Source organism: Urocitellus parryii, chromosome 1 (assembly GCF_045843805.1).
Source record: "Urocitellus parryii isolate mUroPar1 chromosome 1, mUroPar1.hap1, whole genome shotgun sequence".
Lineage (NCBI taxonomy): Eukaryota > Metazoa > Chordata > Mammalia > Rodentia > Sciuridae > Urocitellus > Urocitellus parryii.
In genome coordinates, this window is record NC_135531.1 from 169,490,063 (window position 1) to 169,516,688 (window position 26,626).

Here is a 26,626-nt window from a genome sequence, read left to right on the forward strand (position 1 = left end):
AAATTTTGAGCTCAAGCTGATTTTACAAAGTTTAATCTCAATTATTTCAGGGCAAATATGCCACCAGAGAATAGGCACTTATAATTCTAGATTTTATTGGATGGATTTTCCAATAGATGAGACTTATAAACTCACTGAGAATATTCCAAAGCAGGCTGGAACCAGAGACTGACTCTTGAAAAGAAGTGAACCATGTAAGATCCAACCATGTGGATTTTTATTACTTGAAGGCCATCCTCACTGTACAAGGTACGAGGCTATTAAAACTCAAGCAGACTATCATGGGATTTAGTGGCTTGAATATTTGAGGAAGAGGCTTGGAGCTATCAGAAAGGCCAGATATTGAAAGAGATGAAATCCTAAGACCCCAGAAGAGGGAACTCCATATCTGAATTTTAAACTTCTGTCAAATTTGTGATGGGGCCTCTGAAATGCATATTGATAGAGATACTCTTAAAGTCCTGAAAAGCAAAGAGCTAAAGGCCAAGAACTCCAAGCAGATATGTTAGCTGCTTCACCAAAGAGAAGACAGAGGTTAGACTCTATATAGGTAGAAAAATGTAAAAACCTACAGGAATTTATAGTATAAGTAATTAAAAGAAATTAAAATATTTAAAAAAAACACAGAATGGTCTGGCACTTTAAAAATAAAGACACAGCTTGCATGCTAAAGAAAGAATGGTATATTCAGTATTGTAAACATGAAGTATGCTGTATGAAATATTCAAAGACAGGAGTTTTACAACAGATAATGAAAGTCATTTCACAATGGTACACAAAAGTAAATGTGTCGGGGGGGGGAAGCAATCATAAATACAGATGCAGTAATACTGGATTTTCAAAACATTTGAAGCAAACCCATATAGAATGAAAGATAGGAACAGACAAATCCATGACTTAATTGAGAACTGTAACTCTCTTCTCTCAAAATAAATGCTTGATAACATTATGCATGTAATCTGAAAGTATACAGAAAAATGCAGAACTTTAGGAAGGAGTTTGAAGTAGTTATGGTTTACAGAACCTTACATCCCAAAATTCCAGAAAACTGATTCTCTTGAAGGATGCATTCAGTGTTTGCAAAGGCATATCATAGGTCAAATATCAATACATTTCGAAACAAGAACTATCTTACCTCAAGAATCTGTTGCAGGGCCCCCTAAACTTTGCTGAATGGCTGTCACAATAGAAAAAATGTAGTGATAAATTATACCCTGTCTCAGTTCAGCTTGTAGCGCATTTGCCATTATCTTGTCCCATATCCTAGGATCAAAATCATCAGCAGTATTGATTCGTGGGTGTTTTTTATTATTATTACATCTCAGAACTTCTGGGCTTCTCTCTTCTTCAGGGTTAAACCTCTATTATCTAAGACAGTGTGCAGCACTTGCAGCTGCAAGTCAGTAGGTTCCCCATTTCCCCTTCCACACCCTGTCTTATAGGCTTATCTCAGAAGCCTGCTCAGGTGCCAGGTTTGTGGGCTCTCTCTTGTCCAGCAAGGAGGTCCATGGAACAGAGTAGAGGAGAGTGTGGCTGCAGAGTTGCTAATCAAGACCTCCAGAGACCAAGCAAGAAACAGGTCTGATTTTAGTGTGCAGTTACCATGTACATATGCTCAGGCAGTAGCTAAGCAAATTACAGGCAGCCACTAATGCAATTTCTGCTGTCTTTGTAGCGACCAAATGAGAGTGGGTTGTAGAGCAAGCACAGGGACTTCAACACATGGCCTCATGCCCAGGGCTGTGCCTATGAGGTAAGTGGCCTGCTGCTCACATGCCTAGCACAGGGGAGCAGCCTGCCACTTAGACACCCTTAATGTATTCCATGTATGCAGTACTCCATGCACTTGTCCTTCAATTATTCAAGGCCACACACTGGCCACACACTTTATCAGGGCCCCCTTGACCTTGCTGTTCCTCAGGCTGTAGATGAGGGGGTTCAGCATAAGGGTGAGGATGCTATAGAAGGCTGACACCACCTTATCGTGGTGAGCTGATCTGTAGGATTTGCGTCTCATGTAGATAAAAGTGTCAGCCCCATAAAAGATCCCCACCACAGCTATGTGTGAAGAGCAGGTGGCAAAGGCCTTCTTGCAGGCTTCAGGGGAGTGCATGTAAAGGACAGCAGCCAGGATGAGACTGTAGGAGGTCAGGATGAGGCAGAAGGGCACCAGGAGCATCAACACACAGCAGAAGTACATGACATCCTCAAAGACAGATGTGTCAGCACCAGCGTGGGGGCCTCACAGAAGAAATGGTCTATCTCTCGCCTGCTGCAAAATGGGAAGCTCAGGGCAACAACTGCCTGCATCAGCCTGTCAGCCGCTCCTAGGAACCAGGACCCCATGGTCATCCTCAGACACAGTGGCCAGCTCAAGAGCATGGGGTAGCGCAGAGGGTGGCATACAGCCACATAGCAGTCATAGGACATGGCTGCTAAGAGGAAGCACTCCCCACCACCCAGAGTGAGAAGGAAGAAGATCTGCCAGCCACAGCCAGCAGGGGAGATGGACTTGATTCCAGTCAAGTATTCAGCAGCCATTTTGGGCACAGTGGTGGAAACCAGCATGGCATCCATGAGGGACAGTGGCTCAGGAGGAAGTACATGGGCATGTGGAGCCTGAGGTCTCACTGAATCAGAAGAATCATGAGGGCATGTCCACTAGGGAGGTGAGAGCCAATGTCAAAAGCATCCCAAAGAGAAACTGTTGGGCTCTGGAGTGGCCCAAGAGTCCTGGGAAGATGAAGGTGGAGCTAGTGTTCATGTTCACACCTGCCATGATTTCAAACAGAAGAGGCACCAGCAGTTCACTTTTTACAGGACAGGTTGACAAAAATTTTAGACTCTTGAGGGAAATATTAGCAGTCTTGATGTTAAAGTTTGGTGAGAGGGATAAAAATGCAGAGAGAAAACAGTTAAGGTATTGCTTAAATCTTTTGATTCCTCATGGGATATTGATGGTTAAAAGGAAAGGATGCACGTTTGCGTTCTAGTATTATTGGATGGAAAATATATGTCACAATTCATAATCATCAGGAGGAAACTTTGTGGAAACAGAATACAATAGAGCTGAAAGTTGAAAGCCTCCAACTTCCTGCACCACAGTAAAGACAGAAAGACACACAATCTGGCCATGCTGCTTCTGCTCCTGTCAGTGCCTTGAGCCAACTATCACTTTTGAGCAGCTGCTGGCCCTGTGATGACACAGAGGCTTCTCTGGTTAAACCCACCCCCTGCTTTTTTTCCTTTGCAAAGCTTTCACATATTGACAATAAAGTGGTGGCTACAGATGATTTCATAGTAACCATCAATAAGCAAGGACAGCCACAGAAAACCAACCAGATGCCCCAGGAGACCACACTGAAGTGGGACACAAGTGTCAATGCATATGACATAGCAATGCTACATTCATTACCTCATGGCAGGAACTTCTGAGGCTGATGGGGCCCACACATGATGTGGGACATTCCACAATGAGGAAACACTAGATGGGTATAAAAATATAGCCTTTATGACTTCATCTTAGATCCCATTCAATTTATTAACCATCCCAGGAAGTGTTGGCACTGTAACATTTTAAGAATTTAGTACAAAACAAGAAACTTCTGGGGAAATGCTGAAAATTCATAAATGAACAAATAAATCCATATTATTACAGGTGATAAAAACCAAATACAAATTAAAAGTGGATGATAGGTGAAAAGAACAGAAACAGTGCTCACTTCTGAGGTGCCATCTTGAACGGTCTGGTTGACTGAGGCCTGGGTGCAGGACCTGATGTCTGAGTAGAGCTCTAGAGGAGGGAGGTGAGCCATGCGAGGGGGTGGGGACATTAAGCAGTTTGGTGCTCAGAGGAGAAATTGTTCACCTGCAAAGGACAAAGCAGGCCCTAGACAGTGGAGCTGGAGAGCTGGCATGGGGCAAAGGGAGCACAGCTGGGGAGGAGATCACAGAGATTCCTGGGACAAAATCTCAGAGTATGTGAATCCCTCTGAGAAGCACTGGATTTTATGAGTGAGGTGTAATTGTGGCCATTGGGTAGAAGCTCAAAATAAACACAATAAATATTGCCTGCAAAATATCAGGATAATTTGTCCACAATGTTTGAGATTTTAAAAATGAACACGCTCTTCAATTTTTCTGACACTTAGTTTACATTAATATGGACAAAAAACCAGAATATGAATTAATTATATTTTATTGTGAATAGTTGTGTCTGCCTAGGAAAAAATAGTTGCATTTATTGTTTTTTAGGTATAAAAATGTTGAACTCAATAACTTGGTGATATCTGGCAATTAAAGACTGTGCCACATATGATTTATGTAGAAAAATAGGGCCTGAAATTAAAATGGAATGAAAATAAATTGGGGAAATAATACCAAATAATGTTAAGCATCTCTTTATGTTATCACCAATACTGTACAGTTCTAACAATATGTGCTAAAGATGTTTCATCACTTAAAGGAAATAACTCTCTGGTAGAGCTGATTACAGGTGTACATTTAAACAAGGATGGAATGAAAAGAGCTCTTAAATACCTAATGGGCCTGTCAATAGGCCCACTGTTCCTGGACATGGTCCCTCCTCTCCCTGCTGGAGGCCATGCCTTCAAGAGCAAATCTACATTCCAAGCCAGTCACCATCACCATTGCTTATGTGGCATAAATGGGTGGGAGGGGAGCTACATCGACATGCTCAGCAGTACCCTAGGAGCAGCACTGCTTTAATTCAGTAATGTTGAATTTGTATAAACAATTCCCTCTACAAAACACCTGGAAACTCAAACACCTAATAATTTCAGGTGAAAGTTTTCTGCTCACTGTGAGGCACATCTAATTTAGTAGATTTGTTGGAGTCCAGCTCCAGCAGGAAGTCTCAGGAGACGAATGGATGGTGAGGAGTCTTCAAAAGGTGGCTGAGAAACAACATGGACACGAAGTGAAGGTGCTGAATCCCAATCTTTACTTGTGAGGTTAATCATATATACTTTTCATTTTGGCAGGCTCACAGTATTTTGTGGTTACAAAACAGGAATCATTATTGAAGGAAACAAAATATCATGTAGCTACAATTAGATAAGAAGAATATATCTTGGCTTATGCATAAGCAAGCATTTTTACTTTCAGTTCACATTTTGCTTTGAGCTGTTTCTGCTTAGTTAGCTTTTAATAATAGTTAGAAATGTGCTAGACTATTGGCCTATACCTTGACTATTCATTCTTGACTTACTGACTAGAACTGGCGCTGCGGTTATGGCAAGTGATTAACTTGAAAAGAAAGGCTACTAATTTTAATCAAACAAGAGTAAGAATACCAAACCATTGTGCACAGAAACGAGAACAAGTTGCCCAGTACCAAGCACTAATCTGTCTTCTTAATATTATTTTTTCTTCTCTAGATTTTAATTTAATTTCTCAAAAACTTCCTTGGCTATTTTCCTATAGGGGGTTTCTCATTAAACATTAACAATTTATGTTCCACTGCTGAATCATTGCATTTAGAGCAAACAGATTTATTTTTTTAGAATTGGTTGCATTAATTGGGAAAGTCATGTTTTTTCCTTCATACTTAATGGTCATATGAGAAGTCCCAACTATACTTCTTAACAGGAATACAAAAACAAACCAGCCCATTCCCAGAAACATACTGCGCTCCTCCAGAGGATGGATGCCTAGCACCATCCACCTCAGTAGGGCCTTGCCTTTGTCTGAGTCAGGGGAGGGGGGCGCAGCATAGATTGATAATATAATAATTCTACTTCTACAGCTTTTTCTATTTTATAGAGTTACAATTTATTTTTGAATGTGAGTGTTTTTCTTTTAAAAACTGAGCCACATTTCTAACTCTATATATACAATTCATAGTATTTTATAAGATTGTACTCAAGAAACTGTCAAAATAACATTGAAAATTGTCTTCACAGATGTACATCTGGTCGAACTGGAATGCATGCTAAACCCTTTTCTGTAAACATCATCAAGAAGAATGGGATCACTACCAGTGGCCAGACATTACCTGCAGTGGGCCTGGAGCTGGGAGGTGGGTGTGTCACTCCCAGATCTCCATGGTGCCCAGTGCAGGACATGCCCCATCCATGTCCTGGTGAGTGTGAGTGCGCCTCACCTCTGCTCCACAGGAACTTTCCTTCTGCTTAAACTGCTGCAAACTCACTGGCCCCTAGGAAGGCTGTACCCCAACCATGGCAGACAAGCAAATTAGGAGCAAGAGGAAGGCTCCCAAAGCTTCTGCTTCCAAGAGAACCCTTCCTTCTGTCACTCACTTTTCTTTTGCAAGCACAAGTCCTGAAGTGACGCTGACATCAAAGAGGAAGAAAAAGGTTTACTGCTCATGGTGCATCAAGGGAAATCTTCCCCTTGTCTCCAGAGATAGTGATCACACCTCCTCAGTCATATAGGAAGACACCACATGTGGATAAATCTGTACCTTCTATTCTGTGTTTTGGTACAAGTGCACATTTGACACAATGTGAAAAGACAAACACAATGTCTTACTGTCAGAATTCTGACTCACTTCTCTCCCACAACTGCACAGTTACCTGGTCATACACTCAAGCTAATTCCCTGTGTTGTAAATCATTCCCCTTGGAGTAGTGAAAGGGGAGTTGCTGCTCATAGCATGTGACTTCCTGATTCAAGGTCCACGTCAAGCAGAACACTGCTCACAGAGTAGGCTGGGAACAGCAGAGCTCCTACCTCACCCACATGGCATTCACCAGTAAACACAGGTGCCAAGTCAAGGGCCAGAGAAAGACAGGGCCTTGCTGAGCCTCAGAAACACAATTAGAGGAACAAAGCCCAGTGAAGAGAAAAGTCTGAATTCACAATCAAAACACCAGCAACACAACTGGGTGTGTACCCTGGTTTTCCTTAGTTCAAAGTTTGAAAAGTGAATCTATTAAAAATAACCATTATTTGTCCAAAAGTATGCAAGATACAAGTTTATAGATCATTACAACTTACCTTGTAAATATGAGGAGGGAGTGGAGTTAAAATGGAGTGTATTCACAATTATGTATTTATATTTGTGGGGCTGGTGACAGAGCACAGGTCCTTATTCATCCTAGACAAGGGCTGTGCAACTGAGAGACACCTGTCTTGTTTTAGTTTTTTTTTTTCTTTTTCTTTTTGAAGGTAATCAAAGTAACCATTTGATTAATATAACCTGATATTAGTATAAAATAGTCTCTACAGAGTTTGTGGTAATCACTAAGCAAAAAACCTGATGCAATGAAAATCAAAAGCAAAGATTCAAAACATAACAATAGATGAAATTTCTTAACTACATGGAATTCAATAAGAAAAAAAAGAACATACAGCAAAAATAGAAAAAAAACAAAGGGAAAGTAATAAGTTCTTACCTATTAATAATGACATCACTTGAACATAAAATGAATAAATTGAACATACAATGAATAAATTCTTTGATTCTAAAATGTTAAGCAGCTGAATGGTTAAAAACACCAAAGAGCAACCCTATGTGCTTCCAAGAGACTCCTCACATGTGAGAACACACAGAGGAAACTGCAGGAAAGAAGAGGATATTCCATGAATGGAAGCCAAAAAGAGCAGCCAGCTAGGCTTGAATTCAAATAAAATGACTGACCTGATGCTGAAAGAAACAAGAGTTGAAGTCACCATCTTTATAGAGGAGATGATTCAGCAGGAGAATAAAACATACCCAATATATAAAGCAACACTGTTCTATGTGAGGACAGAGACAGCAGTGTAATAATGACAGGCACCTTCAACACCTGCCTTCAGCAATGGGAACCTCAACCAGACAGAAATCTGAAAGGGCAGCCCTAGGTTTAACTGCACCTGAACCCAAGTGGATGCAGTGGGCAGGCAAGAACATGGCCCCCAACATGTTCTTATCCAAAGACTCTGGCATCTACCCAAAGAGATGGTGTTAGACCAGAACACAAAGAAAAGACCACTGACTCCAATTAAAATCAAATTAAAGCAAGCTTATTATTTCAACCAGCTGGGCTTCCTCTCCCAACAAAAACCACAGGAACAAGACAGCACTGCATCTTTCTTGCAGCCCAGCTTTATAGCCCAGAAAGTTACACAAAGGGGGGTCACAGATAACAAAACTCTGAAGATCATAACACTAATGCTAGTTTACATTTTTGCTGGCCCCAACATCAGAATTTATGAAGGTCATTACAGCCTCAGTGAGGGTCCTTATCTTGGCCAGGGAAAGCCAAGATTTATGAAGCATCATTAAAGTTTAGAGAGGGCTACTATCTGGTCAGAGAGAGCCAGGCATGGGTGAGTTCAAGGCACAGGCAGGCATTCCAAGCAAGATCAGAATTTGCAGTAATTTATAGTAAAGCCAAAATTAGATTTTCATGTCTTTGTGGTGAGATGGCTCCCAATTTTAAGAGGGAATCAGACTGGGCCTATCACAATAAAATTTTTAACTGATTCACCAAACACTGCACAGAAATACCTTAAAAGGTAAAATGGCTAAGTGAAAACAAAATAAATTGAAAAAACACAAAATCAGCAGTTCAATAAAGCAAATAAACTAGTGTCTTGTAATGACAGCATGAATCCTGTTGGAATCACATAGCATGTGTCTTGCCCAGCCAATTTCTGAAGGCCCCCTTGACATCTTTATTCCTCACGCTGTAGATGAGGGGGTTCAGAACAGGAGTGAAGACAGTGTAAAATACAGAGACTACTTTGCTGTGGCCCACTGAGTGGTAGGACCTGGGTCTCATGTAAATGACCATGAGGGTGCCATAGAACAGCCCCACCACAGCCAGATGAGAGGAGCAGGTGGTTAAGGCTTTCTTTCTGGCTGCAGCAGAATGCATTCTTAACACAGCAGCCAGGATGAGACTGTATGAGGCCACAATGAGAGACAGAGGGATCAAGAGCATCAGGATGCAACAGATGTACATGAAAAACTCAAAAACAGTGGTGTCCACACAGACAAGGCGCATCAACGAAGGTGCCTCACAGAAGAAGTGGTCTATCTCCCTGGAGTGGCAGTAGGGAAAGCTCAGAGCAGCACTGGCTTGCATCAGCCCATCAATTCCTCCCAAAAGCCAGGAGCCTGCTACCAGTTGGGAACACAGCTTGTGGCTCATGAGAACATGGTAGCGCAATGGGTGGCATATGGCCACATAGCGGTCATAGGACATGGCTGACAGGAGGAAGCACTCTCCCCCACCCAGAGTAAGGAACAGGAAAATCTGAGAACCACAGCCAGCAGGAGAGATGGACCTGGAGTTCAGCAGGTAGTTGGCTGCCATTTTGGGGATGATGGTGGAGACCAGCATCAAGTCCATGAGGGAGAGCTGGCTGAGCAGGAAGTACATGGGGGTATGGAGTCTGGGGTCTGTGTGGATGAGCAGGATCATCAGGGCATTGCCCACCAGGGAGGCGATGAAGGTCATGAACACCAGAGAAAACAGGACTTGATGGGTCTGTGTGTGGTCAAAGAGCCCCAGAAGAATTAAGTTTATTCCTGTGGAATCAGTAGAGTTCTCCATGGCTGTGGGCAACCTGGAAGGCAGGAGGATGGCTGAGGAATTGGACCTGATTAAAATGAGGATCTGGAACATTCTTAAAATGGCTTGGTCACGTGATAGAAAGGCTTACCCTGGAGGTCTAGTTATTTAATTTTCTTCTTTCCAGCAAAACATTTTCCTTAGCATTCCATGGTTCATAGCTGCCAGGAGTTTGTATATTCTCAATTCCAGCTAAATTACACAAAATGTATACACAGCTTTTATACAAGCCTCTCTCTCAGGCTGCAGCAGAGTGCTTGACTGAGAAGGCTGATGCTTGGCCTGTGATTGCCAGTGTGGTGCCTTTCCTGTCATCCTGGCCTAAAGAAGCCATGTTGTGTAATCCCAGGTTTCTACATTGAAATATCTCCCTGTTGAAGGAATTTTGAATTCATGTAGATTAGTGGATGTTGCACTCTCTCTTGTGATTTTAACTTTTCAGTTTTCTCACACTTGTATTGAAGGGAGTTTCTGGAGATTTCCTTCAATGCTAGGATGAATTGAAATTTAAAATATAAATAAGCAATCTAAACAAAATGTATAATCACTGAAATCAGACTTTGATGTTTAGGAAAAAAAACATGACTAAATTAGTCTATTCCACACAGGCAGGGATGTGGCCCACCATGCCCACCTTCCTCACCTGGTCACCTCTTCTCCTCCTGACCAGGAGCCATTGGTCAGTACAGTGCCCTCTGGACAACTGTCTTCCACATCTAGTAGGTACTCAAAGAGCTGCTATGTTAGACTGAAAATTCTTATTTTAAAAGTCGATAATTTCTTAGAGGAACTTAAATTACATGAAGAAACAAACTATGCTACTTGCAGGCTCTCACACTTAAGTAATCCTAGGTTCTTACAGGCAGGAGACAAGTGCCAGTCTGTTAATTAAGACTGGTCCAAACAAGCTTCTTCACATGAAGTTAGTGTTGAACACTCAGCGTGGATTATGAACAGGACACAGAGCCTCTCCGTTAATCACAGGCTGGCTCTCTTGTAACTGAAACCTCCAGATGGCATTTCTGGGCCATGATGTCCTGCATGGGTGAAAGGCTCTCTTCTCACACCTCAGTGAGATTTATCTTCTCCTTATAAATTCAAGTTTGCACAGAGAGTAATAGATTAATGACTACCAATAAAACAATGCAGGGGTTCAGTCATAATCTATGTGTAGCAGGCCATTTCTGATTCATTTTTTCAATTTAATTAAAAACCAAGATAAATTTTGTAAGTGGGCAGCACACCTCTAATAAACACTGCAGCTATAGTGACTAATATAGTATGTCAACAAGGGTCTCTAAATTTAAATACTTAGATGTTCTTGTTATCAAAACAGCCATTGTTCTAATTATCATAATATTTAACATTATTGTTAAATATTGAACACATTACTGTCATGCCCTCTTAATTGCATATGTATGTAAATATACATCCAGTTTACCAATTCTTAATCACTGATGCATCAGATAGACATTATGCATATAGCATATTACACTTATAAATGCCTGCTTTCTCTGTAATACCCATATTGTGATCTAAGTCCTTTACATGTGGTAAGAGTTTCTGTAGTAATCAATCTTAAATTGTTGCCTTTATTCTTTGAGGATAAATGAATCCCTTACTTTCTCACTATATTCAGCTGTAAATCTTTTTCAATTCCTGCAGCTGTGATGTTGTTAGATATTTTAAGAAGCAGTAATAATTTGTCAGTCATAATACCGTCAAAATAAGTTTTGAGTCACATTCCCCAAGGCAGAAACAGGATTAATCTGCAAACCCATTGTAAAATATTTTCCTCTTCTTTCTATTGAAAATGTTTCTTACACATCCTGTTATTTATACACAATTGCTTTATTTTATCATTTATATATATATATATATATATATATATATATATATATATTGTAGATATCTTCCCTGAACTATTTTATAGAATCCAAAATTTTATAACACTATTTAGGACCACACTTTGCATTATATACCTCCACGTTGGTACACTTACATGCTGTTACTCATATGTGGATGGGCTGCATTATGTGAGTAGTTTTTCAAATCTGAATGCTCTGTATAATTTTGGGATAAAGGTGCCACTGATTGCTATGTAAACTATATCCATAATCACTGTGAGTTTGGTATTGATTTTCACTGTTAGCAAATAGTGCTATCATATATCTCAGTCTTACAAATGCACTGGTCCAAGCTTGTCTTCCCACTGCTTGGTGTGGACAGAAATGCTGTGCGCTGTGACTGGTTCAACCACAGATGAAGGAAGGCTTGCTGTGGCTAAGCCAGGCAGCATAGTGTACCGTGGACAGAGGTGTGATTATGGGTGGCTGAGTTAGCCTGAGAGTGGAAGGAAAGCATCCAAGTCCTGCACAAATCTACTCAGAAAAGTTGTGTAAGATGTGGGTAGCTCACCAGCCCCCTGAAAAATGTCCTGGCAGGTCCCAGACTTGGGAGAACCTCACACTGCCCTGGAAGCTTCCAGCCCCCCTTCCTGATGCTATGGGTTCACTCTCTGACCCATGTTTTATAAAAACAGCAACAGCTGTGCTGACACCAGCTTCCCACAAAATCTGCAGAGCATAAAACACTTCAATGTAATTTACACTCTCTATTCATATGTGAAGAAGAAAATCATTTGACACTAAAAGTATTTTAAAACATTTTCGTGATCTGATTGAAATTTTCACTCACTGAACACTCTTTTCTATTTAAATTTCCACATGAAGTATCCTGTGGAATGTCTGCATATTAACAACTGGACACCTAAAATCCAGAAATTTATGTGAGTTGTTAAGACAAATTCTAAAACTTAAAAAACTAATATGTATTTGTTTTTCTTTCCTTATCTCAATAGAATTGTTTCTTTAATTATGTGCATACAGAAATATAGGTTTGTGGTCTGGGGACTTAATTTTGAAAAATCTACATATCTTACCAGTAGTTGGATAAAAGTAGGCAACTTAAATCAATATTCACCTCAACTTTATTCTGTACCGACTGGACAGCCTAACAATATGTATCAGGATAGTATGCACTTCTTCCATTGTTTGATGGTTACAAAAGAAAATTCATGCAAAAACATTGTAGCATGCATGACCCTTCAGTTCCACAAATATCACCCATAATTATTAGGTTTAGAATATTATTACAATTGGTCATAAATAGATACTGCCTACCAAAATATTTTGGGAAAATAAATAAATACTTTAGGATTATAATATTGTGTGTGTGTGTGTGTGTGTGTGTGTGTGTGTATATATATATATATATATATATATATATATATATATATACTTAAAAGACAATACTTTCAACATCACTTTGGACTCGGAACTTTGCCCATGTCTCATAAATTCTTTGAATACACAACAGTCCCACAAGAGCACCGCTAATTTAATCATTGTAAGGCTATGGTGCCCTTTGATTATTAGTCTTGAAATTCTTCATAAATTAGCAAATTAATTTTAATTAGTAAAATTAATATACTTAAAGAATTGAATTAGTAAAATCAATATGCTAAGAATTATTTTGAGTTAATATATCATGGATATTTTCATGTACAATATAATTTTCACAAATTTTTTTTTCAAATTTGGAAACAATAAGTCAAATGATAAAATCCTAGAATGTGTTCATGACCAAACAAAGATGATGTTGTGGCCAAATAAATACAATTATGTATGCCTCCATACAATTAATTTCAAGAAACATTTGTGGGGACAAAGAATTGTCAGTTTGCTGCCCTTTTCCTCTCCAAATTGAAAACAATAACATCTGCTGTTGCTTATTTCCCAATTACATAAGCTTTGTGATTATGGAGAGCTCACTTCTTACATCTACAAAGTAGAGTATGTCTACCCACTTTAGTGTGGCTCCCCAGAATGAGAAAAGCTGTAATCTTTCCACCGAAGGTGCATGTCACATATCTTGCTTAATAATACTTAGATTTGTCCTGAATAGGGTAGTTTTCTTCAATCAATCACAGAATTTACCATAAAGCATCCTTCACTAGGTCTCCCAGGGACAGAGTGTAAGCTCGATTCCAACATCGATGATAACAGCTGTGGCAAATATCACCCTAAGCCATTCTTTGTCAAGGATCATCTTATCTAATGTCACAACAGATAAATGATGCCGACTGTGCTTACATTTTAGAATTGCAGATGTAGAAAGAGAGTATTCAGAAAATGTGGGTTTTTTTTTAGTTTCCTGTAAAATCAAAGGGAAATGTTTGTTCTTAAACTAGAGAACATGACTCCAGAATGCAGGCCTGAGAGAGTCCTCCTAGGTTTCCCCATTCCCAGGTTTCATTGCAATTACAACAGTGTCAAGACTCATGTACTGAATTAATCAAATAACATGAAATAAATAATGGACTTTCCAAGGCTTAGGCTGCATGCAAGGATAAGCTTCCTTGTAACTGACAAGTTAATTCAAGTAGGGCACACCACTGTGATAGTCATTCTCAGCAGATGCAGTGCCCCAAACACCCTTATTGCACAAAGAAGTAGGTGAGAAATACTTTATTAATTTACCACAAATGAAAACTCTTTGACTATAGGAATGCTGACCTAACCCATGGGAAGCAGTGGCTCTGTCCCCCTTATAGTTTTAATCAATATCCAACCCGTCAGTGTGTTCCAGTGAACCCCCATTCCACAGGAGTGGGTTGAGGGCATGCATGTGGGCTTGTGCATGACATTATTACTGGTTTCTACTATGGCAGTGACAGGTCCTGAGGGGTAGGAACACCTGTCTGCAGCCGGTGTTTTAAAATGTGGATAGAAGCCATATCCCAAAGTCTTAAGGAAAACACAGGAGTGAAGACATAGTGATTAATCTGTTACTGTTTCCTAGTCAGCTCTCACTTCATCATAGAAACCACTGCTCTCATCTACTCAAAACCTCCCGGAGTTAGGTGCACAGGTTTAAGTGAGAGGATTCACTGCATTTATCTAACCCAGAGCTGAACCTGAGCATCTCTCACTGTTCCTGAATTCCCCATCAATATTTTTTGCCTAATTTCAACCTGATAAAATGAAATCAATATTTAATTTAAGCATAGAAAATATGTAGTCTCTGTATAAATTGACAGGTTTAATACAATTACTGTGTTTATGCACAAACATTCAGACTTCAGTTTCTCCTGATACTATGCACTGCCTGTTGGAATAGCTTACTATCAACTACACTGTGATAATTTTAAAAATATAATTTGTTCATTAACATGGGGTGAAAATGTAGAGCTAACCTTGTACCTGGAAATAACCTAAAGGAAGGAAAATCACCTTGAGTACACTGAGGTTGTTGGTTCTTTAATTTAAGTTCCTTTTCAATAGACAATGACAACTATTATAGAACTATGAAATTGTTACCAGGGAACCCATAGTGACAGTTACAATGGTCATGCTATCTGACAAAAGTAACAGTTAAGTTTTGCAAATTTTACAAAATGTGTTTGCAGAGAGTAAAAGGAAAGTTAAGAGATTATTGGATGAGATCAAGATACTTTAATTCTTGATTTTAAAATTATGTACAGTCCTTAAAAATATGAAAAAAAAAATTGACAGCAATGTAAGCTTTAGAGAACACTACCTCTTTCCAGCACTCAGGCTAAGTATTGGCACTGACCTGCCTCCTGAACAGCCACTGTGCAGGGCCCGGAGCTCCCATGTTCTGTCCCTGGACCACTCTGTACTTGTATAAAAGGCTCTGTTGCTTGTATAAAATGAGAGGCACCCATCCAAAGTCCTAGAGCACTTTACCATCAGGCTTAGGAAGTCTCAACAGGAGCATGTTCACTAGGATGGGATGACAAGACATTTTCTCTTCTTATTAGCTCAATGCAGATGATTCTCAAATCCCAGGATATTGGATCCCTGAAGCAAACTTCCTGCAGGGCCAGTGCATTGTTATCACCAGGATATGATTCATTGAAAGGAGGCAGATTTCCAACAGTAAATGAGATGGTGCTTGTAAATGAATTATCTCTTTCCTGGGAATGCAATCCACTCTGTTGTCCTGTACTTTAGCAATATCCATGTGTCAAGAAAGATCTGAAAGTTACAGAGGATAGAGTGTCTTAGAAATATCTTGCTCTAAAATATGTTATTTTAAAGTGGAAAACAAAGTTTGGACTAAATGTTACTCAAGAAAATAAAAAGTTGTGAAAGAAGTAATTCAGATGAGAACAAAATAAGTCAAAGTAAAAAACAAAATACTTAATCTCTGAGTATTTTATTTTTATTTTCATGGAGTTGAATTTGTACTAACTACTTTTTCCTTTGACTTTTATACAAATAATATCTATACATTTTCACAACACATAAATGTTTCATTATTTTATTTTAAAATTAAGAGCTTTGCAAGCTTGCCACATGTCTTCCCTGAAAATTATTATAGGTTTATAAAAATTCACCAGTTAAAGATAAAACATATAGTCTGACCACCTGAAACATCATTTTTGAAATTCTATTTTTATCATTTTTATCCAATATTTTATATTTTATCATAAAACGTTTCTATAAAATTTCAGATTCTCAATGTCATCATTCTTCCAATGGAAACTGAAGACTGTGTTAAAGGGTTTACTCTAGGGCTGGGGTTGGGGTACAGTGGTAGAGCACTTGCCTAAGATGCATGAGGCATTGGGTTCTATCCCTAGCACAACATAAAAATACTGAACAAAACAAAATGCATAGTATAACCAAACATGTAAGTTTCATTGTTTAAAGTAAAATGAAAGAGGATGAAGATATATTATACAAATACACAATTAGTAAAAACAGTTCATATTCATCCATTGAATTAAAGTGAGTGTTTGAAAATACACAACAAACAACTGAATATATAATTTCATTTTTTCTTTTATACTAAATTTAATATAGCATTTTAAATGTCATATATGGTCCATGAATGAACTACCAAGTTGGGCTCATTGGGGAGACTACATGCTTTATTATTCCTTTCCAAGAATAAAAACATCCATTTAACAAAATTTTAAAAATCATCATACAGTAAAATACTACAAAATATAGAACTTTCACAGCAATCAGGGGAAACCAAACTAAAAACAAAATAAGTTACCAAGACACTCACTAGAAGTTCTAAAAAATAAAGTCTGATAACAATGGATGCAAAAGAATATTGAGCACTGTGGTGGTGGAAATGTCATATTAACATTCTGTTTTAGCAAACAAGTCAAGAAAAAGTTCACCATCCATCTACCTAAATAATAGTTATTAAAAACAACAACAACAACTTTTGATCCCACAAATAAGCTTTAATTTCCATAGATCCAAACTGAACATTGTCCAGACATCCTCCAAAACACATGGGGTAACATATTGTAGCATTTTAGACAATAGAAGACCTGTAGGAATTAAACAGGTTGAAGAACTGGTGAGAGCAGAGTTGCAGAGGAGTCTTTGAACTGAGAGAAAAACACAGGATGTAGGACTATTCATCATGGGGTTCCAAGGACAAGAATAGAACAGGCCAAACTAAACAATGGGATAAACAGCAGACCCATGGTCCTTCTTGAGGGTGCTTCACTGGTGGTGGAGGGACTTGGGAGGCTGGTGCATGTAGCCTTTCTTGATTACAGTGTAGACTATTAGGCTTGTATTTATTGAAATTGCTTGAAAGAAAAGGCTGGGTTGTGAGCATCATATTTCTTAAAAAGTATACCTCAGTTGAAACATAGATAACAATCCCAAAATTGCTGGATTAGTGAATTCACTTTTTGAGTAAAAGCCCATTAAAACATGCAGGTTTATTGATAAGTAAAATGTGCTGGGCAGATATACAGATCCAAGGGAATCCAATTGTTCTCCCTTATCTCTGGTTTTGTGCACCATAGACTCAGTTACCTGCAATCAACTACAAACTCAAAACTTAAAATTAAAAAATCCAGAAATACATATTCCATAAGGATAGACTCTGGCACAGCAATGCTCCAGTCTGACCTGAAAAGATGAACCTCTCCACTTCATGAGAAAACAATTATAGGCAGAGGTTGCAGAGATCTTTGCTAGGAGTAAATATACATGTGAAACTGCAAAGAATGAAAACGAAAAGCATGCTACTTTTGCTCTTGAACCTCAAGTTGCAAAATTTATGACCACAGCACTCAGTGTTCAGCTAAGGTGAACAATGTTTTCAAAGAGAGCATCAGTGGTCAGGTATCCCCTGGGCAATGTGGATCGTGTCTCTAATTCATAAGGAGGGGTCCCTGTAATTACCCCTCTAAAAATCCCACCAGTCACTCTGCTGAACCACAAAAGCTGGGGCAATGAAGTGTATTGTTAATAAAGCGTCAAGGCCACACACTGGCCACACACTTTCTCAGGGCGCCCTTGACCTCGCTGTTCCTCAAGCTGTCAATGAGGAGGTTCAGCATAGGGGTGAGGATGCTATAGAAGGCTGACACCACCTTATCGTGGTGAGATGACCTGTAAGATTTGGGTCTCTTGTAGATAAAAATGGCAGCCCCATAAAAGAGCCCCACCACAGCCACGTGTGAGAAGCAGGTGGCAAAGGCCTTCTTGCGGGCTTCTGGGGAGCACATGTGGAGGACAGCGGCCAGGATGAGACTGTAGGAGGTCAGGATGAGGCAGAAGGGCACCAGGAGCATCAACACACAGCAGAAGTACATGACATTCTCAAAGACAGACGTGTCAGCACAAGCCAAGTGCACCAGTGTAGGGGCCTCACAGAAGAAATGGTCTATCTCTCGCCTGCTGCAAAATGGGAAGCTCAGGGCAACAACTGCCTGCATCAGCCCGTCAGCTGCTCCCAGGAACCAGGACCCCATGGTCATCCTCAGACACAGTGGCCAGCTCATGAGCATGGGATAGCGCAGAGGGTGGCATATGGCCACATAGCGGTCATGGGACATGGCTGCTAAGAGGAAGCACTCCCCACCACCCAGAGTGAGAAGGAAGAAGATCTGCCAGCCACAGCCAGCAGGGGAGATGGACTTGTTTCCAGTCAAGTAGTCAGCAGCCATTTTGGGCACAGTGGTGGAAACCAGCATGGCATCCATGAGGGACAGTTGGCTCAGGAGGAAGTACATGGGCGTATGGAGCCGGAGGTCCCACTGAATCAGGAGAATCATGAGGGCATTTCCCACTAGAGCCGTGAAAGCTATTGTCAGAAGTATCCCAAAGAGGAACTGTTGGGCCCTGGAGTGGCCCAAGAGACCTAGGAGAATGAAGTCAGAACTGGTGTTCCCACTTTCCATGATTTCAAACAACAGAAGAGACACTGTCAGTGGAAACATAGGAGAGAGATTAATCTTTTAAATTCCCCTTGTTATTTATGTCCTTCTAAATAATCACATGTGTAATAATGAAACCTATTTCAAATCTTTCATGTCTCATTTTTCTTCTTGTTTTTATTTTTGGTGTGGGGATTGAACTCAGGGGTGCTCGGCCACTGAGCCACATCCCCAGCCCTGTTTTGAATTTTATTTTGAAACAGGGTCTCACTGAGTTCCCTAGTGCCTCACCACTGCTAAGGTTGGCTTCTAACCTGCAATTCTTCTGTTTCAGTCTCCCGAGCTGCTGGGATTACAGGCATGTGCCACAACGCCCGGGTTCATCTATTTTTTAAACATGTTTAAATCAACATAAAATTAACTAAAAGGGTTTTTTTGTCATTTTGAAGTTTCACATGATAAATGCTTCATAGGTTGAGTGTTGATTAATTGGCAAACCAAATTCTAATTCTTGAGAAGTTGCAACTGACATGCAAGAGAGGCTTTTTAGTTAATTGGTGCCCAGATAAATAGGTGAGCAGGAAATGGTGTACATGTGTCATTCATATTGATGCTTTAATGGTGTCCTGCATGATCAATATTCTTAGAGATGAATTGTCAACATCTTACTTTCAAAAAAGGATGTACTTAATAATGAAGATTCCAAATCTAAAACACATGAAACTTGGTTAAACTATCCAAATCATGATGTTTTCCCTGATGCTGACTGAATCTGGAAAGCCCTTTCTAAAACTGGAGGGCTTACCTTCTCAGATCTAGAAGGCAGGAAGACAGCGTCTGCAGACAGAAGCATAACTTCATGTAAAGTTGGTAGTACCTTAGTCACTTCCACAGTTTTAAACTTAAGGTAATCAGTGTTATTTGAGTTTGTTAGTGTGGAGATCTATTGCTCAATGCACTCTCTCATTAATCCTTCAACAGTGCTTTGTATTGATTTAAAGATGCACTATCCACTGGGTAAGGAAAAATCTGGTTCTTTATTACAAAAGTGTGCAGAAACATTAATTTCTTCCTCATTCCCCATAGAATCAAAATCTTTAAATCAATTTTTGTCTTTGATCTTCTCCTGCTAGAACTGGATGAAGAAGCCCAGAACTGGACAGATATGGCTACTAGTCTGTCCTCAGGGATGCTGCCTGCTTCATCATACTCACATGGCAGAAGGTGTGCAGCTCTTAGGGAGTGCCAAGATCCACCCTAAATCCAAATGCTAGTTGTGACTGGAGAGCATCCTGCCTTGGATTGCTCCATCCTGTGGACATTCTTCTTTGTCAAATATGTCTTCACCTGCCAACCTCTGTGCTCTGCACACCCTGAATCTCTGAAGCATGATCTGTGTGCCTGGTGACCACATGAAAACCCTGGCTATGGCTCACACTGGATTCCCAAGGCTGGAGGAAACCCTAACTCATTCTTCCTTACTCCAACTTCTCAGTGTTAAAGATGGACTAAGTTTAAAACATGTTTAGAAATCATTATGTAATTCAGTAACTGTAGGATGTTGGGCAAGTTCCTTTAATTTTTTGCACTGTATTAAACATCTTTAAGTGAACAGTGACACCGTGATCTTAATTATATTCACATATCAGTACAACCCTCACCAGTGTCTACCTTGAAAACTCTTTTCAACTCCCCCAAATGAAACCATGCACCATTAGAGAGAACTCCCTGTTCTTCTCCCAGGCCACTAGCAGCCTCCATTCTCTCTCCCTCCATAAATTGGTGACTCTAGGAAGTGCACCTGGAGGAAGTCACTCCTGTCCTTGTCTGTTTGCACTACCTGCTGTCCATGACCTTGACTCGGGTGCATGGGTGCTGCTTGGTGTGTCAGAGTTCCCTCCTTCTTGAGGGTCACTAGTGTCCCACTGGCTGTGTGCAGCACACTTTGCTTATTCCTGTACACTTCAGTGGCGGCCTTGCAATTCCACGCACTTTCCTGAGCATTTATGCCATTTTAATGGACATTTGACAGCAGATGCTACAGCTTTTACTTTAATAAAGTGATAAGATGTCATATGAAATAGGGCAACTTCAGTGATCCTTTTGCTTAAGTCATGCAAGAGAGGTTTATGAGTTTTTAGAGAATAAATTCAGCAACTCTCATGACTTTTCAGTTCATTACAAAGTTTCTACTTGTGTTTAAATCATTTTAAATTAAAAATCACTAATACTTAACTTTTCAAAGGAGATAGGGATTTATTATATACTTTTTGAAGGTAGAATGGGTATATAAATGTGATTTGCCATTACAAATGTAATTTTCCAGTCAGTATTACATAGCATTTAAATTCAAAGAAAGAGCAAATGAATTCTCCAAATAATAAAATGAATCTCAGTTAGTTATTTCTGTAAGAATTGATAATGTGTGACTTTACTAAAATTAACTATCTATATATTTATATTACACAAATGAAGTAAGCTGACACTAGTCAAAAATACTTGCAAAGCTATGCAAATAGAATTATTTGGAATTCATTTCTAGAACGATGATCATGGATACAAAGTGTTGCTAAAAGAGTAATAAAGTGTTAACTCTGCTGGCAAATAAAATACAACATGCCATTAAAAGGAGGAAAGGAAGCTCAAATCCCAGAGTTGGGAAAATGTATTATCCTGAAAAACAAAGATTTCCTTTTTCTTTCTTCCCTCTGATTTCATGGGTTTGGAGATTTCTTACCCACATTTCCATCTGCTTCCACAGCTTTTTCTTAAGAGTGATGTATAAACGGTTGCTTTTTCCATGTCTTTGCAATGCTGTGAGGAGCACAGCATTCCCCTGCCCTTCTTCCTTTTTAAAAAGCTTTTGAGTAATCATGGGAAATTTAAAGCAGTGCCTGTAATTTTCTTTTCTATACTTTTTTCATTTTTTAAAAATTTATTTATTTTAATTAGGTATAAGAGCAGAATACATTTTTTTCACTTTTTTATTATTAGTTGTTCAAAACATTACAAAGCTCTATACTTTTTTCAGACTCATTGCCAAAATTTGATATTAAAATGTTAAGTTTCTTACCCAGTGTAATGAGATGATCTTCTGTAACAAATAATATCATACAGACCTTTTATTTGAGGGAATCAATGGGCTGTTAAAGAATCCAGCTGGTGAGTACCAGCTAGCACACAAGGCAGCTCTCCGGGGGTAATAAGCACAGCAAGAAACAGAGGATTTTTCAAACTTGTTGAGCATGAAGTGCTAGGATTGGCATCCCCTACCCACGTGAGGGGGACAGTGACTGCAGCAGGTTGCATCTGCATCGTCTGTGAGAAGCATGGTCGCAGTCCCCTCATGCTGCAGGAGTGACTTGCTGCTGCTTTGTCCAGCTGGAGTACATCAGTGCCCATGCACAGCTACAGGGTGTGTGACCTGTACCCACAGGGGCTGGAAGCACTCTCATTAGCCAGAGCCACGTGATGAGACACTTCAGGGTCAAAGAAGTTTAGATTTCAGGGGTGTTTTAAAGATTCCCAGGATTCTGACATACTTTGTATGCTTCAGAAAGCTATGAGTCACAAAATAATAGAGGCTCATTCTGGAGTAAAAAGAAAATTTAAATAAGTGTCCTAGGAAAAGGTCATGATTTTAAAACACGTCTATGGGTGAAGTTATAGGATACTGGTATTTCTTTTCTGAATTCCAATAGAAGAGAAGATTAAAAACTAAACCACTGACACCAATCACTGTCAAAAACTATAACTGGAATGAAATGAAGCCAAGGGTAGAATTCAGATAATTTTTTGCCCCTTTTTAACAAAATTTAAGAGAATCAATGCTAAAGTACAGGTGCCAATTTGCATTTATGAAAGAGTTTTATTTTATTTGTATGTTTGCATTTTTGTGTCTAGGTAACAACATCCATTATAACAGCAACAGTGCTGGGGAAAGCTCTCACATTTCCTATCTGTAGATGTCGACTTTTAGCAATCAGATGCAGAATGTGATTGATAGAGCACTTTTAAAGTCAAATCTTCTTATTTCTGCTGAAATATTTGTAATGTGATTTAAATAGCTATTGAAGTAGTTTCAATTTTAATTTCATTGAATAGATTAATGAATGAAATGAAAGAATCATCCTGCTATAGTGAACTGCATATGCCAAAGTAAACTCACCTACCAATTGCTGTACAGATTGTCAAGGTGAGAAATGGAGTACTTGTGGCTGGAGAACACAGCCTGAGGCATCCAGAGCTGAGGGGGGATTAGCAATTGAGCTTTGGTCTTGCTAAAAACTGGCCTTGAATTTATTTAAAATTGCAAAGTTAACTTAATGCCAACATGGTAGGCAGAAAATGGCTTCATAAAGACTTCCATGTAGCAATCGCACGAATCTGTCAGCATGTTAGTTCATAAGGCCAAGAAAAGTTTGCCCAAGGTGAGCCAGGCCATAGCGGTCAATCCCTGCCATGTCCTTGGTGGTTGCTGCAGGAAGGGTAATGAGTGCAGCTCTGAGAGCTCTGCCTCTCCTGTGAAAATGCAAGCACTAACTTTTCCTTTAGTTTCCCTAATAAGGTGAAGAACATGTCAATGGGATCAGACAGCATGTGCTACATTTGTCTTACTTTTATTTTCTCCAGAATTGTATCTCTGAAATTCATCCATATAATAATACGTACCTAAATATTAGATTTGGTGCAAAATTACCTGTTCATTCTGCTCCAATGTTAGTAGAGACTAGTTTTCATTTTTGTGATGATAGAAATGATGCTCTCCAGACACTTTTGTGCATGTGTTCAGTAAATATTTATGCAAATTTGGGGCATCTATACCTAGAAGTGAAATTGGCAGGACAAAGAGAATGTGGAGTTTAATTTTTTAGGTTATACAAAAATGTCTCCTACAATGGCTTTCCCAACGAGCTGTAAAAGACTCTCCTTTATGTATGGGGCAATTTTTGTTATTTTCTCTTATTAACTTGAGACCTTCTGAGTTTGAAGTGGACATCATTTGAGTTTTGCTCATGTCTGCTAGGCTGAGAACCTTTCCAACACTGACTAACAATGCTGTGAAGTGACACTTCAAGATGATTGGACTAGGATTAAGCCCCAACTTCTTTAATAAGACTCCTAAAGCACAAGAATTAATTCCAAGAATCAATAAATGAGATGGATTCAAACTAAAAAGCTTCTTCTCAGCAAAGAAAAAATCAGTGAGGTGAATAGAGAGCCTACAATATGGGAACAAATTTTTACTACATGCTCGTCAGATACAATATAAATCTCTAGGATATATAAGGAACTCAAAAATCTTAACACCAAAAAAACAAATAACCTAATCAATAAATGGGTCAAGGAACTGAACAGGCACTTCTCAGACAAAGATATATAATCAATCAACAAATGTATGAAAAAAACGTTCAATATCTCTAGTAATTAGAGAAATGCAAATCCAAGCTACTCTAAGATTTCTTCTCACTCCATTCAGAATGCCAGCTATTAAGAATACAAACAACAATAAGTGTTGGCGAGGATGTGGGAAAAAGATACTCTCATACATTGCTGGTGGGCCTGCAACTTGGTACAGCCAATATGGAAAGCAGTGTGGAGATTCCTTGGAAAACTGGGAATGGAACCGCTATTTTACCCAGCTACCCCACTCCTTGGTTTTATACCCAAAGGACTTAAAAACTGCATACTATAGGGACACAGCCACATCAATGTTTATAGCAGCACAATTCACAATAGCTAAATTGTGGGACCAACCTAGATGCCCTTCAGTAGATGAAAGGATAAAGACAATGTGGTATGTGTATACACACACACACACACACACACACACACGCACACATACACACACAGTGGAATATTATTCAGCATTAAAAGAGAATAAAATCATGGCACTTGCAGGTAAATGGATGGAGTTGGAGAATATAATGCTAAGTGAAGTTAGCCAATCCCCCCAAAAAAACAAATGCCAAATGTTTTCTTTGATTTAAGGCTGTGGTGGCCATAAGGGGGTGGGGAGCATGGGAGGATAGGGCAAAGGGAAAAGCGGGAGGGAGAGAAAGGGAAGGAGCATGGGGGTTGGAAAGACAGTGGAATGAGATGGACAACAATACCTTAAGTACATGTATGAAGACACAAATGGTGTGACCCTACTTTGTGTACAACTAGAGATGTGAATATTTGTGCTCTATGTGTGTAATATGAGTTTTAATGCATTCTGCTGTCATATATAATGTTAAAATTAAAAAAAAGATAATTGGGCTTGTTTACTGAGCTCTGGGACATTATCTAGATATGTAGAGATTCTTTCACAGCATAGCTACTGGCTATTTCAGCTGGTTTGAGCTGCTTGCATTTCAATGCATTGTATAGTTTAAAGTAAATCTTTCTCTAACTTATCGATATTTTTCTTCATGCTTGGCAAGGTGTTTTTTTATCACATATAAAATACTTCTTTACCTAAACCCTGATAACATTTGCCTGTATTATCTTCTTGAAATTATTGCTGTACTTTAAATGTTAAGATAAAAAGCTACCTGGTTTTAGAGATTAGCTACAAAAATAAGTCGCTTTAAGTGTATGTGGAAATTCAATTGAGTCAGCCTGTTTCCACACAAAGACAAGAGCTTTCCCACAGCCTACTTTGTCTTAAGTCAGTAATCAGGGTATGAGTTCTATTGTAGTTGCCCTATTTTGCTTTATTGACCTGTATTTGCTCAACAATAATAATTACTTAATTATCACATTTTAAGTAAGTTCTGTTACTCTATAGCACAATTTCATTTGTGGAATTGGAAGACAACTGGAAAAATGAAGTCTATTTGGAACTACTTTATTCTCTAACATGATTAAAAGTTCTGCAGTGTGCACATGTACACACACACACTGACCCACTGAGGGAATTTAATAGAGGGCAATATTGAATGAATTTAGGAAGTAAGTTGGAGAAAAATCCCCCTTTTAAAAAATTGTATAGTTGATAGGGAATTTATGTTTTTCCATTAGCTATGATTAAATTCATTTTTTCTCAGCAATATTAATATTTCCTTAGGAAAGATTTGGTCTTTATGTAGAACTTTCATAATTCTGAATTGTTATTTGGTGGTAATATAAATTTAATATTTGTTCATATAGCTCATAATGTTCTCTAAGTTTTATCATATCTTATTTTAATCTCCATTCCTTGGGTGGTTTGAATGACTTTTTTTTTCCATCCCAATGTTCAGAAACATCAGGATCTTGCTGTTCTACTGTCCGGCAAATGTCAATCTGACATGCATCCAGATGTGTGCCCAGGGGGCGAATGCTGGAGTGCTCACACCACCAGTGTTTGCAGGTGTGCCAAAGAGGAGCAGCTTGTCCTCATCACTAGGGGAAGCTCTGGTAAGTCATATGAGTCATGGAACAGGATTCCACAAACAAGACAGCAGTGGAAATGAGTTGGCCACACCTACAAGAGTTCCACAGACAGACGTCACCAACAGCTGGGGAGGCCAAGGAGCAAAGAAGTACAAGACACGTGCTGCATGCCCAGCACTCCAGCAACAGGCTCAGTCAACCAGTGTATCACTAGAAGCATCACAGCTGTGCAGGAAATAAGAGTGGGTGAATAGTGGGAGAAGGTGGGGATTCTCGTGGGCGGGAATTGCTGGCCCGTCCATGGGGTGCAGTCCCTGTGTGTTTAGTGGTGCCTCGTGGGCACACATTGGGCTGATCCCCACTTCTCTGCAGATCTTTATGGCCATAGGATGATAAACTAGAAATTCAGAATGAAGGGGCAGGTTGAGGAGGGTATGTGAGGAGTGGTAGGACTTGAGCAGCCATGCAGCTTTATTGCTCGGGTGAGGGGTGGGTC

General features: G+C 39.4%; 2 protein-coding genes and 1 pseudogene across 2 annotated transcripts; all 3 read right to left on the bottom strand.

Annotated features, from left to right (window-relative positions):
- Positions 1-1,861: 1,861 nt before the first annotated feature.
- Positions 1,862-2,779, bottom strand: LOC144249211 (olfactory receptor 2T33-like; annotated as a pseudogene).
- A 5,812-nt stretch (positions 2,780-8,591) lies between these two features.
- On the bottom strand, positions 8,592-9,527 carry LOC144249228 (olfactory receptor 2T33-like). The gene has a single exon (XM_077791499.1). The coding sequence runs from the start codon at positions 9,525-9,527 to the stop codon at positions 8,592-8,594; it is 936 nt and encodes a 311-aa protein (XP_077647625.1).
- An 8,341-nt stretch (positions 9,528-17,868) lies between these two features.
- LOC144249243 (olfactory receptor 2T33-like) lies at positions 17,869-18,795 on the bottom strand. Its single transcript, XM_077791524.1, has one exon. The coding sequence runs from the start codon at positions 18,793-18,795 to the stop codon at positions 17,869-17,871; it is 927 nt and encodes a 308-aa protein (XP_077647650.1).
- Between the last annotated feature and the right edge of the window lie 7,831 nt (positions 18,796-26,626).

Bases quoted from the DNA above. Each gene is read 5' to 3' on its own strand.
- LOC144249228 (XM_077791499.1), bottom strand. From the start codon at position 9,527: ATGGAGAACTCTACTGATTCCACAGGAATAAACTTAATTCTTCTGGGG.
- LOC144249243 (XM_077791524.1), bottom strand. From the start codon at position 18,795: ATGGAAAGTGGGAACACCAGTTCTGACTTCATTCTCCTAGGTCTCTTG.